Raw genomic sequence first — 15,068 nt, 5'->3', positions numbered from 1 at the left:
TGGATATATCGCATAGCCATTCACTTATTAGCATACACACTTGCACATCCATTCATGGATATATCACACATCCATTCACTTATTTTAGCACGCACGACGCAGACACTTGCACATCCATTCATGGATATATCACACATCCATTCACTTATTTTAGCATGCACGACGCAGACACTTGCAACCCCATGCATGTACATATTCATCCACCCGTGAAGATGCCTCATCTCTTCGGATCACACTATGAGATTGGGACTCACTCTCTTGTCGTGTCATGAAGATTTAGATCGTCATCTGCCCATGTAAACCATTCCATGGTGGTCCTAACATTCATTTCACCAATTCACAGATTGTGGATCACTTTTACCAACTACCTCATCTTAAATGGCCCACACCACTTCCACAACCAATGGAGGCCGAGCATGAAGAATATATAATTTTCTTGCCAGCCATCAATGCTACCCAAAGTTTCCCATCACTTTGCCATATATCTAGCTGTGGATAGGTCCCGAACTATACCACTTAACTTTAGCTGCTAACTCCATGGTGTATCGTGGACCATCCACACCATCAGATTTCCAATATCATCTTCACCATGTTGCGAGGACGTGGTCACCAGTAGGAAGGAGTCATGTTAACCACCGCATTAATTATCATGGTTTCGCTTGCTCAACCTACCGTAAGGTGTTTTGCCATCTTATCGACACAAACGGGCACTTAACTGTTTGTAAGAAAATGCTAGAACATATAAAGGAGCCTTACAATGCATGTTAAATAGGGAAAGTCTACAGACTTAGAGCACGTAGTTGCTTAAGACTAGTAATGGGGATTGTACCATTTTTAAGTTTGGTTGGCTTGGTGTGAAAACTAGTCGTTTGTATATGGGTCATTTTGACAATAAGTAAGACATAATTATTCCATTACAATAGTTTTCTTGTGAGCTCTCCTTCTTCCCTCTTCTTGCTTGTACTTACTATTGGATTCTTATTGCTTGATGGATGCTTGTTTAAATAGGTGTGATTATAGGCTTCCATCTGCCACCATTAGCTTCTTCTTTCCCTATCTTTTGTGATTATAGACTTTCCTCTCCCATTAGCTTGAATAGGTGTGATTATAGGCTTCCCTCTGCTATCAACTTCATCTTTCCCTACCTTTTGTGAGAGAGAACTGTTAAAAATGTGAATCTAAGGTGACTCATATAGCAAGTGATTAAGCCCATAATGAAAAACTAAGAAAATGCTATTACGAGATTAAGATAAATGTTAATCAATGACACAATGGTTAAGGCACAAACTCCATAATCTCATTGCATATACCCATATTTATAGCCTTGGGAAGGGCTCCAATCCATGCTTTGTATGCACCCTAGTGCACCACCCATGTGTCCATAAGTGCTCACACTACATGTGTCCATAAGTGCTCACACTACATGTGCTCCCTTACACTTTCCATGTGCTACCTTTTTTACCTTTGACTTCACCTTTTACAAATGACCAGACAAATCAACTTTTGCCAATGCACCCTTAGTCTATTCTTTTCTAATGTGCATGCTCCTTCCCTTGCTCTATTGATGTTGCACCCTCAGACATTGCTTTTCTTAACACCTCCCCTCAATGTGATGAGGGTCTAACACCTAACATGTATTGACCTAACCTACACTCCATACTCATATGGTTGGAGGGGTCCATCTAGGTTACTCTATGAGCTAAAATGTTGGCTTTGTTTTGACACTTTACACATCGGGAGAGTGGGGTTACAAGCAGGAGTTAGAAGCCATGACATTTCTTCACTAGCACCCTTGGTGCCTTATTGGGCTCTTTGGCTTGTTCTCCACCTTGGACTCAGAGGCCCTTTGCTGGTTCCTTTTGCTTGTGAACGACTATGTGGCTCTTGCCCATTTCTATCTCAAGAGCTCTTTCCTTGCCCTTACACACGTACTCCATGCATGCTCATTTGGGAGCATTTTATCAAGGGTTACATTATTTTTTATTTTTTGGTCATAAAATTGCTTGCTTATATTGGCGGCATTTATAAAGATTACATATTTTTTGTGAAAACATTTTGTCGATGATAACTTTGTTGATGATGACATTACTGAAGTTTTATCAATGAAGCTCGTGTTGATGATAAACTTGGTGACAATATAGAAGTCATTGATAAACATATTATTGATGCACATTTTAATGGCCTTTCTATGTATGTGAACACTCTGTAGTGGTAGGCCTTTTATACCACAAAGTTTAGAAACCTTTAAAAAAATCTTATCTTTATCGTCTTCTTAGGTGTAGCTCCTGCCGCCCTTTTTTCAACACGACGCTTTCTTCTGCCTCTTGCTTGGTGGAAGCTCCCTGGTTTCCTACTTCTGCTTCGCGTTGGAGATGATGTACCTCCAAGAGTTGTTGCTCTCGAGCCTCCTCCTTTAGATCAGGCTCAGATCTATGCCACTTTAATGTTGGCGACGATGATGCCATAGTTGCAATGACTTAGAGAGGTCGTTGATGTTTTGTCGTTGCACAAGGTATAAATGGCTCGTGGTGCCGTTTGTCCTCACGAATGCTCCAGCCACCTTTTGCACTTTAATGAATGATGCCTTCAAAGACTATCTTGATGAGTTCCGCATTATATACATTGATGAGTTCCGCATTATATACATTGATGAGTTCCGCATTATTAGCAAAACCTTGGTAGAACACAAGGAACACCTAAGCAGAGTGCTGGAAAGGTTGAGACAATGCAAACTATTTGCCAAACTAGAAAAATATGAATTTGCAGTATCAGAAGTTGAGTTTCTGGGATTTGTGCTAAACAGTAAAGGAATCACAGTCCACCCATGCAAAGTGGAAGCCGTTGTCAAATGGCCAATACCCAAGAATGTCAGGGAAGTCCATGAGTTTGTGGGCTTTACACAGTTTTGCTGCAAGCACATCAGAGACTTCCACAAAATTATGACTCCATTGATAGATATCACAAAGGGTCGAAGGGCTTTCTGCTTGGATAGAAAAGGAGAACAGTGCATTTGAAAAGATGAAAGTGGCCATGTGTTGCACTCCAGTGTTGAAGCTGCCCGAATTCGACAAAGAATTCGAGATCCATACCGATGCCTCGGATGGAGCTCTTGGCGGTGTGCTCATGCAAGACGGTCACCTCGTCGCGTTACGAATCCAATAAGTTCTATGATGTTCAACAGCGGTGGCCTACTCATGAAAAAGAGATGTATGCCATTGTTCATTGCCTAGAAAAATGGCGGCATTATGTGCAGGATAAGCACACGAACATCTACACCGACAACATCTCCCTCAAGTATTTCCAAACCCAACCGAAGTTGTCGCCAAAGCAAGCAAGGTGGCAAGACCTTTTAGCAGAATTCGACATAGACATCATGCACAAACCTGGCAAGCAGAATGTAATGCCAAATACATTGAGCCGTATGCCACAAGTTAATGTAGTTAGTGCAGTGAAAAGTGGGGTCCTGGGTGAGATTAGAGCAACCATCAAACAAGATGCCGCAGTTCAGAAGATGTTCAACGACTTGCATATAAAGACCAATCAGCAAACAGGGTTATATGATTTTAAGGATGGACTATTCTATGCCCATGGGAAAATCTATGTTGCAGATGTGTCTAGCTTGAAAGCCAAATTGTTGTGGGAAGCCCATGATTACAAGTTGGCAGCCCATGGCGGCCAGAAGCGGTCATTTGAGAAACTGAGAAGATTCTTCTATTGGCCAAAGATGCAAGATGACGTGGTCGAGTATGTAAAGGCACAACAGGTGAAACCGGCAGGGTTGTTACAAACGATGCCACTACCGTCTTGACCATGGGACGTGGTAAGCATGGACTTCATAGTTGAACTGCACGAGTCACATGGGTTTACCACCATCTTTGTTGTGGTCAACTATTTTTCAAAACAGTCTCACTTCATTCCCGCCCCCTCACTGCATATCAGACGGCTAAGCTATTCTTCAAACACGGCATGATCTTGCATAAAGAGGATGTTATCAACAATAAAGATAAAAGCATACTCAAAAAGAAAAAATAAAATGAACTTAAGAAACTAGTTATAAAAAAAATCAATCTAACTTTTTTTATGATGTCATTTGCAATCTTGACATGAAAGGGTCATTAAATTAGGTAATAAATCAACCAATATTTTTTTTTTACAAAAAAACACTTTTTATTTTGGAAAAAGTATCAACATGTTTCAAGGAGCCCATTGTTTCTTTGTAAATAATTTATATTCTTAAAGTACTATCTTTCATTTCTAACCTATTGTGAAGTCATATACCAATGGAAAAGCTTGTCTTCTTCATTGCTAGCATGCTTGATTTAACACTTCATGAGGTTATTTTCGTATGAAAGGCAATACAGTAGGTCACAATAGTGGAAGGAATGGTGTCTTAGAGATTGAGAGTTACATTTGGATGTAAACATAAAAATATGACTAATGGGGGTTAAGTGCTAATGTTAAATAATTATAGAAAAAAGCCAGTTATGATGTTTGTGATAATATATATTGCCTTTATTGCACGTTACTTGAATTGTGGGTGTATTCCACTCATTTTGAATGCTTCAACTTTCATAAAGAAAGCACGACAAGACACTTGAAGAATTTATGAATGCAAATACTCATAATGTTCTATAAGGAAGCACTATAGGTATTCTTACTTATATCAATTATCACATTGACAATAAGGAAATTATATTTCCCTTCTAAAATTATTAAAGATTGGTTAATGCCATATTTTATTTTTTCATTTTTGTTTTACTATGTATAATTAATTAAGCCAAACTACATACAAGATGGTCCTTTTTATATGATACTCATAGGTCAATAGTTTCATATGGTTTTATTAAAACAAGTTACGTATAAGGATAAATTAATTAAGCCATGTGCATGATGTTTCGGGAGAAGAAAAAATAATTCCTTTTGTGCTTGAAATTTCTTTGAACTTGCTTTCACTCTTCACATTGAAGATGCATAGGAGACAAGTTTTAAGGCACACAACATTGATAAAATACAACAGGGACAATCAACGTGAGGTTATATAATATGTCGAGGTAATGAAGACATGACCATGTGTGGGTCCATGCCATAAACTTGGGATTCCATCTAGTCCCATTATGATGCATAAAAGGGGTTCAAATATGGATCCTTGGATGCATGTAGTGGCAGTAAAATGAAAAATGACACTTTTATGAATTTGGGTTAACTTTTTCTCATCTTTTTAATTTCTAAAAAGTTAAGGGATAAGGACTGAGTTTACCACAACTTAAAACTTATCAACTTCAAGTGATAAAATATAGTAACGCCACCTCTAAAAACTTAAACATGCAATATCTAGCTTGATACGACAATGTCAAGTATAATGCATTGCAAACCATATAATTGCATAACACAAGTATATTGATTGTTCTTTTTGTTTACGACATATAAAAAAATACACTTATTTTTACAACATGAATGCCCTTAACTTCATAGCTTCTATAATGTTGTATATAGAGGTTGCTTGGTTAAAATTAAACAAGGTTGCGATGACACCCATTTTATAAACACTGTGGAAGAAAGCTCATTCTATTGGAATCTTGGGGCTTAATGGTTAAGGTTTATGTATGGGGCAACTTACAACACTTTTATGTAAACTTTATACTTGTAATTTTCTGCTAAATTAAATTGCAAATGTGTCCCTTGAATGCACTATAAACATGATTAAGCTAGCATTTTCTTATACCAACACATACTATACATGCTCTTATTGCATGGACTTGGGCACATGCACACACATCCATGTGCACAGAGAGAGAGAGAGAGAGAGAGAGAGAGAGAGAGAGAGAGAGAGAGAGAGAGAGAGAGAGAGAGAGAGAGATCCCATGATGATAATCACAATTTTGAGTTTTTTTAGTTCATATGTTGCCTACTAAAGAAAGCTTAAAATTTGTAATGGGTATTTGCAACTTTATCAAACAAACTATCGCAAAAAAAAAATCTAAATAATGACCTTATTAAGGCAATCACACACTCCACTTCACGCCATTGAATCAACTCACAGTTGAGTAAATAAACCAACAAGAAACACTCATTATGTACATTGGTTATGGGTGGCTCCAAAATAGGTATACTAATTTCATTGACGGTGGTGTTACAATAAGACATTACACAGAAGTCATTCTCTAAACGCAATTAGAAAGCTTGGTACTAAATAGTCTATTGGCATGGTCCATAAAGCTATTGATAACTTTTGCTCCCTAGAATTACAACTAGCCTTTTATTGGTTTTGTTTTTTGAAAAACATGGAGATTGGTGTACTAATTAAGTAGTCTTGCAAACACTAAAAGTAAGTTTACATAGGGGTGTAATCTTGAGGACAAAATGAATGGCTTTATGGGGGGAGGAAGAAATGAAGAACACATCTCCTTTTGGAGTTTACAAGGGAGACACACCTAACCGTGAACTAGCATGTGTTTTCCACACCTCAATGAGGACAAAATGGATGGCCTTATGAGGGAGGAAGAAATGAAGAACACATTTCCTTTTGGTGTTATACACGTGACCGTGAAATAGCATGTGTTTTCCACACCTTGGTGATGACAAAATGGATGGCCTTATGAGGGAGGAGAACACATCTCCTTTTGGTGTTTACATGGGAGACACACCCCACCGTGAAATAGCATGTGTTTCTACATCTTGGAGAGGTGTGGATGTTTGATAAAAGAGCATTTATAGGGACTTGTAACCGACCAATCACATGGCCTACAATCAATTGCAAGCAAAAGATATAACAACCCACTTGTGAATAAGGGTGAAAAATTACTGCTGGTGAATTAAGGGTGAAAAAAATGAACGCCTCACACACCCTATCCTGTAAAACGAGTCTTAGGGATGTAAATGCTTTCGTGATCGTCGTCTTTTGTGAGTTTCCCCCTTCTAGGGACGGACTCTCACGTGTGATCTCATTCTCTCGCAACTGCTGAGGTTAGCAGTCCGGACTCCGGACCCCCTGGGCCCTCTGAGAAATGAGGCACATGGCCCGTGTGGATTCTAGATAAGCTCTAATTTAATGTAGCCGGTGGGCTGTGCAGAGGCATGTTGAGCTTTACGCTGGCACAGCAGAGACCCTGTTCACGCGAGTTTGTGCTGTTGAGTATAGGCTATCGCTCCGAGCGTGCGCTCTCAGGGAGGGGGGAAAAATTTTTTTAACATTAAAAATAAATGTGACGCCCGCAGGAATGTAAGAGTACCCTGAAAAGCAAAACCTTTTTGTAAAAGAAAGAAGGCCACGTGATCTTGAAGCGCGGGCACATGAACTGAAGTTAGCGCAAGAACTTTGAAGCGCTTTTTTAGTATCAGAACTATGTTGTCTTGCATTTCGGATAAGGTGGTGATTCCGAAACAGATGCAGTTGGGCCCTGCCTCAAAATGCAACCATTGAGGGTGGGACCTGCCACATGGATGATTTTTCCTGAGATTGATAAACCTTGGATTCCATACAGACAAGTCATTGAGCGTACATGTTTGAGCCAAGAGAAAATGGAAATGGAAGGCCTCTTTTCCACTCAAGCCCAAACCTTGTAGCTTTGATAAGCTTTTTTGTGTTTGTGAGAAGGGCACATAGGATTCGAACTGCTCATGACCTGTTCTTGCACTTTCAAGGTGCCGTTCTTGCGACTCTCATAGAGGTCAATTGGTGGCCGTCTGGTTGTTTTTGCGCACACTTTCTATATTTAATCACCTATTCTCACTCTACATTTAATTGCCAAAGCCAAAAAGCTATTGGCTCGGCTCTTGCCAACTCATAAACACATCAATGGTATTTCTAATCCACCGGTGCACTAGTGGGATAGTCATGGGAACAACTCCCTGGTGGGGGGTGGTGCTACTTCTGTACAACCCTCCCACTAGGTGTTCAAATATACCACACTTCTTATAACATTTAGCTTTTAGCAATTTAATAATAGGTGCAAATACCACAAGAGCTCCACCATTGGGCTTTTCCAAATATCGTGAGAACACGTCCTCATCTTACAACCACCGGTTGTCAACTTTGCAATGCGTGGAAATTGGCCCTAAATGCATTAAACATGTCACGGCCCATAGTGCCAGAGCAAAAGTTGCCAACTTGATAGTTCGAAATCCATACTATTGAGCTTGTTATTCTCAAATCAGCTCACCTTTGCACGAGAACTTTTTCAACTCACCTTTCCATGAGAACCTTTTAACACGATCCACAATTTGTAGCTGAATAAGTCTGTCAATGGGTTGCGTAAAAACCATGCCTTTGATTATGCAAAAATGACTCTAAACAACTTTCGAGCCATGGCTACATGTAGGCTGTTACAACTTGCAATTTGCCCGATTAGCACATTTGCTTCTAAATCAAGTCAAGGTGCACTTAAAACATTTTTATCAACAAATCATAAAACTTATAATTTTCGATAGTTCTAAATAATTTTGAAGGTTTTATGTACAAAATTATACAAAATCAAGTCAAGGTGCACTTAAAACATTTTTATCAACAAATCATAAAACTTATAATTTTCGATAGTTCTAAATAATTTTGAAGGTTTTATGTACAAAATTATACAAAAATGCCTTAAATTTAGTAGATTTTTTTAAAAATGAGAGCATGAAATCCATATATCAAATTTGTTTTAAAAGGTCTGTTGTATGTACTTTGCATGTTGTTTATGAACATTGGTGCAAGTTTGAGTCGTGCTTTCACTTGTAGTTCGGCCTTGGGAGGCTACAAGCATTTTTTATGTTTTTGTTTTTGCTCAGTGGGGCCATGCGAGGGAAAGTTCCACAATCACAAATTTTCATACTATGTGCAAACCTTTTCACCTAGAATCATTTGAAATGGGTTAATTTGTTGAGCTTGCGAATGGCAAACCTAGGTTCTTTAAGGCAATTATTAGAACTTTGCATTTACTGATAAGCAAGCAACTCATGAGCTTTTTCCACGACTTCAAGCAATTGGCCTCCAATGGTGAGGAAAGTGAATCAAAGAGAAAAAATTCAAATCCATCCAAACGAATTATAGAGGGTGGTGCAAAAGGATGGAATGAGTGTCATATTGACAAATTTTGAAAATGCCATTGGTGGTATTTGAACAAACCCTTGCAATAACTAGTTCAAATACCACCACTAAGCCACCTACTAAAAACATTAAGATGTGTGAGAACAACTCGTGAGAGTCGGTAAGTACTAAGGGGGTTGAAGTTTTACATGAGCAACCCCTACCCACTACACTCCATGTGCCTTTGAGGGGAAAAAATACGTCGATAAGGAAAACAAAAACATTCTAGGCCCCCCTTACTTAGGCTTGATTTTTGACGGGCACCCTTGCCCTTTAAAATTGACGGGTTTAATAAAATACAACAAGTTTTCTTGTATTTCAGTGTAATTTTTGACAAACATTTATTTTAAAAATTTAAAAGTATTTTCCTACCAAAATGCTAAAAAATGAGTGTGACTCCCATCAAAAAGCAAATGCAAAAAAATGAGCATTACTCCCATCAAAAAACAACTACACCCTTACTCTAATTGTAAAAAATGTGAGCTTGAGAAAGGTAAGGTTTTTCGAAGGATCATGGATTGGTGCCCATGGTGTAAATTCTAGCTAACGTGGCTTATTGCAAGTTCAGATAGCGTGATCTGCAAGTTCTAAGGTGTGTGGAGTGTAAAACTTTAGAGCGAGGAAAAGATTATGGGGGAGGGGACAATGCTGACAAGGCGTGTCTGAAGCCATCTTCTCCTCATCTGCAAGCAAGCAAGCAGGCAGACATCAAAATCCTCTCCAGGCCTCTAGGAAAACAAAAGCAGAAAACTAAAGGACAAAAAACCCTTGTGTTTTCCTTGTCACCTTCATCGCCCTGAGGCGGCTGACACAGAAAAAGGAGGGAATCTCCACATAGGCTAGGCTAACCCCACCCACACACCATTCGCACCCAACCAAGTTTTCAAAACACCCCCCCACCCCACTCTGTGGGAGGACACTTCCCCACAAGGTTCCATACTAGGCCCCACCACTCTAATCGTCCCGACTCCTCCCGGTTTCTCTACACTTTTTTCGCCCAACTTTCTTCGTTGCTTCTCTCACACCCTCCCCTCTTTCATCATAAGCCTTCGTAGCCCTCCCCTTCTTTCTCTCTCTCTCTCTCTCTCTCTATAGCCCCCCCAAGCATCGCTTTCTCTTTCAGACCACTATTCCATTGATATCTGCTGCCTCATCTTCTCCAAATCTCCCTCCCCTCCAACGTTTACCCCCCTCCTTGGCGTCACTGTCCGCTCATCCTTGCATACAGAAACTGAGAGAGAGAGATGGAGATGGAGATGGAAGGATCCTTCTACACAGGGCATACGCCATGGAATCCAGCAAGGGTTTCGACGTAGAAACGGCCGTGAACTGTCTGTGCATCTCTCCTGCGTCTGCCTTCATGCTTTCGGAGATAATTTTACCATCACATTGGAGTTTTCCCTGCCATTGAACACATTTCGAGCAAATGGAAGGCTCATTAGGGACGGAATCAGGCAAAGAAGCAGAATTAGTGGCAGATAAACCCTTGAGAAGGCAGGGAAAGCCTACAGATGACGCTTCTCCGACCAGGCACCCGCAGTCTTACCAGCAGGAGGTATGCAAGGAGGTGCTGAAGAAGCTAACGGAGGCCGGCTGTGAGGCAGTTCACCTGCCTAACTTCGCAGATGAGCTCCACGCCCACTTCATGCGTCTCCCCAATAGGTCTCTTCCTTTTCCCAGCTCTTTGTCCTTTTCTTGGTGGTGAATTTAACGCAGATGCTGCCACCTGTCAATCTTGTAGACTGTTGTGCTACCTGCAAGATTTAAAGCGGAGACGGTCATTGTTCTGAGAGCGAAATTCCACTTTACTCCTCTTGGATCTGTGAGATTGATTTCTATGAAAGGTAGATTTTGATGGTACTATATGCTTCGTTGTGAGCTTACGAAGGCATTATCAATTCTGTGGTTCCAGGTATGCTTTGGATGTCAATACTGACAGGGCAGAAGATGTTCTGCTGCATCAAAAGCTTCTACAACTTGCAGAAATTCCTGAGAATCGTCCAGTATTACATGTCCGAGCTGTGCGTGTAAGTGTATTAGCGTGTTAGTATTACAATGTCTTTCTATTCCTAGACAAGGATGTCATTAGGATGTGTATATAGCTGCCTGTTAAAATCTGTTGCCAAGAACAGTAATGGATGGGCAACACTGATATGCATGGTTGGGGATAAACATTCGAACAAGAGATTATATTTAATATCAAGTAGACATACCATTTCAGCCATGACACTGATCATTGACCTGATGCTTAAAGCTACAGCTTGAATATAATTTTGGTTTGATTACAAGTTGTTTACAAGTTATATAGATTGGGCAATGGGGTAAAGAAAAAAGCACTAGGAATGCTTGGGTATTGCATTTCTTCATATTTTTTGGGTGGGTTAAGGTTACTCAGGCCCAAGTTTTATGATCTTTGTTACCTTTGTCATTTTGTTTGGTGAGTAACTTTTGTATCAAGAAATGGTAGCTCACTTTCAAAAACTTTCAATTGTCCGATTAAAGAAATATTTAATGGAACTTTTTTACGATTATACTAGCGGGACAACAGTGAGCTACAGGCTAAATCTTTTGGATATGAGGGCATCCCAGCACCTTGCATTATAGATTATCCATATTATACCATCCCATTTGCACTCCCAATGCACCTCGTGAAATAAGATAATTTTTTGCTTTATAGAGACCTTCACATGCTCACTTGAATATGCTACACTTAGCAATGTAGCATATTGAAACCTAATGTTGTGTGGCCTTCCTAACTTACCACCCAATATTTCTAGCACTGTTTTCAACAACATTAAAAAAGGTTGGCCATCAAGTTGGGATGCTTAATTGTCTTATTGACTGGCATTGAGGAAAGACTAGAAAAAACTTTGCTTTACCTTTCAGGAGGGCAAGTAGAAGAAAATGAGTTTGGGATAATAGTATTTTTGTAATTAAACTGTTAGCATATATCATCTCTTGCTAGTGGCTTTTCTGGTTTTTACGGGGTTATTTGGATGCCTGGCAGTCCCCATATTTTCCCATATTTTTTCCCTATTTTATTGGCCTTTGATGTGGGTTGCCCACCCTTTTTATGGAGCTTTTACCTTTTTTCAGGTCGTGTAGGAGACTAGGAGGCAGTTGGCCAGCTTATATTGCAGTATATATATGTGCTGCCCTATTCCTCGCTTTCCATCATTCCTTGATCACTTTGGTGAGCACCTTTAGCCCTGTACCTATAGAGTCCACTCCTCACCTACGGGTTGGTTGTTTCCACTGTTTTCTTGTGGATTACTGCATCAACGTTTTGCTGTCTTCTCTCATCTCTCTCTTGGAGCTTCAACATTTGTTATTTGTCTACATACATCTTTCCGTTGCCTTTTGACATGGCCTCATAGCCCAGAGGCGTCTAGAGGCACTAAGGCATGCAAGTTAAATACCCAAGTCAAGTGTGAGGGGGGAATGGCATGGCTATATATATGCCCAAACAGGGGGCAGCTGACCAGCATCCTCACGACTAGGAAAAAACCCAAGACTCCATAAAATAGGGGAGAAACTAAGAACAAGATGTGAGGGGTGACCAGCCCCTCTAGCTTACTTGGCCAGCCCTAAAGGCTAAAATAGGACACCACAAAGGAAGCCAACAGCAAGGGGACGATGATGTCTAACACCCCCTCTCAGCACCGCGGATGCTGAGTGAACTCCAAGAAGCTAGAGACGCCTTCCTCGATCAAAGATGAAAGACTGCAGCGATAGGTATTAGGAAAGCTCCACAAGCAATCTCCTCAGCAACTTAGCTTCAGAAGCAATAGAACAAGCTGCCAGGTACACCGCTCCTCTGGAAGAAAACAACCATGTAGGCTGTGACGTGCTGCTCCAAATAATGGTTCCACTCCCAAGTGTAAGAACACTCCCCGAAGTTGAATGTCGTGTTTCCAGCTTGGAGAAGGTCTGTAAAACCTCATAACCAACCAAGATCACATCTTGTAGATAATCAATCTTGGGAGAAGCAGGCGGCTCCTCACTAGAACCCTTTGAGCCCATCTGGTCAAGCCTCAAACTCTGTAACAAGAGTTGCCAAACGCTGAAAAGAAGCATCCTTTAGAAAGGTCGACATCGCAAGATGTAAAGACTCTGTAGAAAAGATGGGGTCCATTTGTACAAACTCCGTACCATGAGTTTCCCAATGATGTACACAAGCATGCCAGATGAAAGGACTCCACATCCCCCTCTGAAAAATGATGTCGTCAGACTGGTACAAGCCCAACCTGATTCTGATCCAAATCGAAAAAACTCTCGAAGTACCATTATGCCCTAGGCACAGCTAGCAACCACAGATCCAAAGTATCCTACCGGGTCCAAAAGTCCATCCTCCAAAACAACTTTGTATGCTGCATCAAACCAAATGCGAAACAAGCAGAGCAAGGGACTTCCTCAGAAGCATCGCAAAGAGAGGCAGAGGTAGACTCCTCACAATGAGGAAGGGAAGCAGGAATATAAATTGTAGTGGTAACAAAGTCCTCAAAAGTATCACTGAGAACAGAAGACTCTTCCAAAGAATCAGATCCCAAGAATCAGCAACAAAGAAATGATCCGTGTCACGTGCACCTTGTTAGAGGGGGTATAAAAAGCATGGAGTTATTTCCCCAATGCATATTCAGGTATTCAGCAGAAAACGACTTGAGTTTGCAACATCCTACGCATCGCCAGGCAACAAGGAGGATTCCCTTACATCTCAGCCAGCATATGTGCAGTCCTTCAGTCATCTGGACTTGCATCAGGGGCCAAGGAGAGTCTTCAGCAGAGCCTCGAGATAGGTGGATACTCCACCGACGTTTGGGCCTCCTTGTCCTTGCGTTGGGCATTCATATCATTTGTACTCAGCATTGTACAACATTTCTCCAAAGAATAATATAAGCAAATAATCTTGCTTGCATGGGGGGGGGGTGGAAGAGGGGGTGGGAGGGGGGGTTTCTTCAGTGGGTATTGGGACACAATCCGGTGTCGTCTTCTACATTCTACGTTCTCTACTCTCTCCTTATTCTCTAAAGTTGATGCCACATATTCTCACCACATAAAGGTATAAAGAAGGCCCCGTTGCGCGTTATCACGATCAACCACGGTGCATGTAACATTGGTATCAAAGCATATCAGGTTGGTAACCCAACCCGGCTACCTAAAGAAGTGAGAGCATCCGGTGGATGGTTATTTCCGGTCGGGAAAAGAAACCCAGGCCTCCACCATGTCGGGAGAAACATCACATCACGAAGAAAGCCAACAGGAAGGAATGGAGGCACAAAGCTTCCAAACAAAAAAAAGCGCTTCCGCCAAGCACAGAAGAGCTCTTGAAAATGATGATGGATCAAATAAATTCTCTGAAGATGTAGCTTGCCGCCGAAAAGGAGAAACCCAAAGAAGGCATCTTAGATCTAGCACAGGTCTTGCTACATATTGAAGACTAGGAAGCCACACACAAATTTGAGGAAGACCAACGCCGCAGAGAGAAGGCCGATCGAGAGTTCCAGCAAAGACTCGACTGGGAGGATGTGCAAATCCAGAATCAACAAGCCATGGCACAAATTTTGGCGGCTCTCCCTCATCAGGCAGCACCTTCCTCATCCTCCACCACCCCTACCACCACTGTCATACGAACCTCTTCAAGTTTTAGTAAGTATGATGGTAAGTGGGATCATGTTGCAGTTACTCAATTTATTCATCAATTTGAAGCACATTTTCCATTAGCTAAAATCACAGATCCACAAGGCGAAGTCCATGTGGCTGCCCCCTTACTCATTGGGGAAGCTGTTACTTGGTGGTAGCATTGGTCACAACTTCACACAGACCCCATCACACGCCAAGTCCGTTTTCATTGGAACACCTTTGTGGCTGATCTCAAGGCCCATTTTCTTCCACCACAGTACACGACCAATCTTGAGGATGAGTTTTACAAGCTCACTTAGGGTGGTTCCCCTGTTTTGACCTATTCAAACAAGGTCATTACACTGGCCCAACAATTGGGCATATC

General features: G+C 41.0%; 1 protein-coding gene across 1 annotated transcript in view; it reads left to right on the top strand.

The window, feature by feature from the left end:
- Positions 1-10,048: 10,048 nt before the first annotated feature.
- LOC147624931 (serine/threonine-protein kinase STY8-like) overlaps positions 10,049-15,068 on the top strand; it is a 93,894-nt gene continuing 88,874 nt past the window's right edge. The window contains exons 1-2 of the mRNA XM_086818172.1: positions 10,049-10,726; positions 10,977-11,091. Coding sequence (XP_086674298.1) covers positions 10,491-10,726; positions 10,977-11,091 — 351 coding nt within the window. The 5' untranslated portion in view covers positions 10,049-10,490. The remainder of the gene's footprint in view (positions 10,727-10,976; positions 11,092-15,068) is intronic.

The sequence above is a fragment of the Cibotium barometz genome, chromosome 24, assembly GCF_041138505.1.
Source record: "Cibotium barometz isolate CiBa-2024 chromosome 24, ASM4113850v1, whole genome shotgun sequence".
Lineage (NCBI taxonomy): Eukaryota > Viridiplantae > Streptophyta > Polypodiopsida > Cyatheales > Cibotiaceae > Cibotium > Cibotium barometz.
The sequence above is the reverse complement of the archived record's forward strand: the minus strand, read 5'-3'. Positions and strand labels throughout refer to the sequence as shown.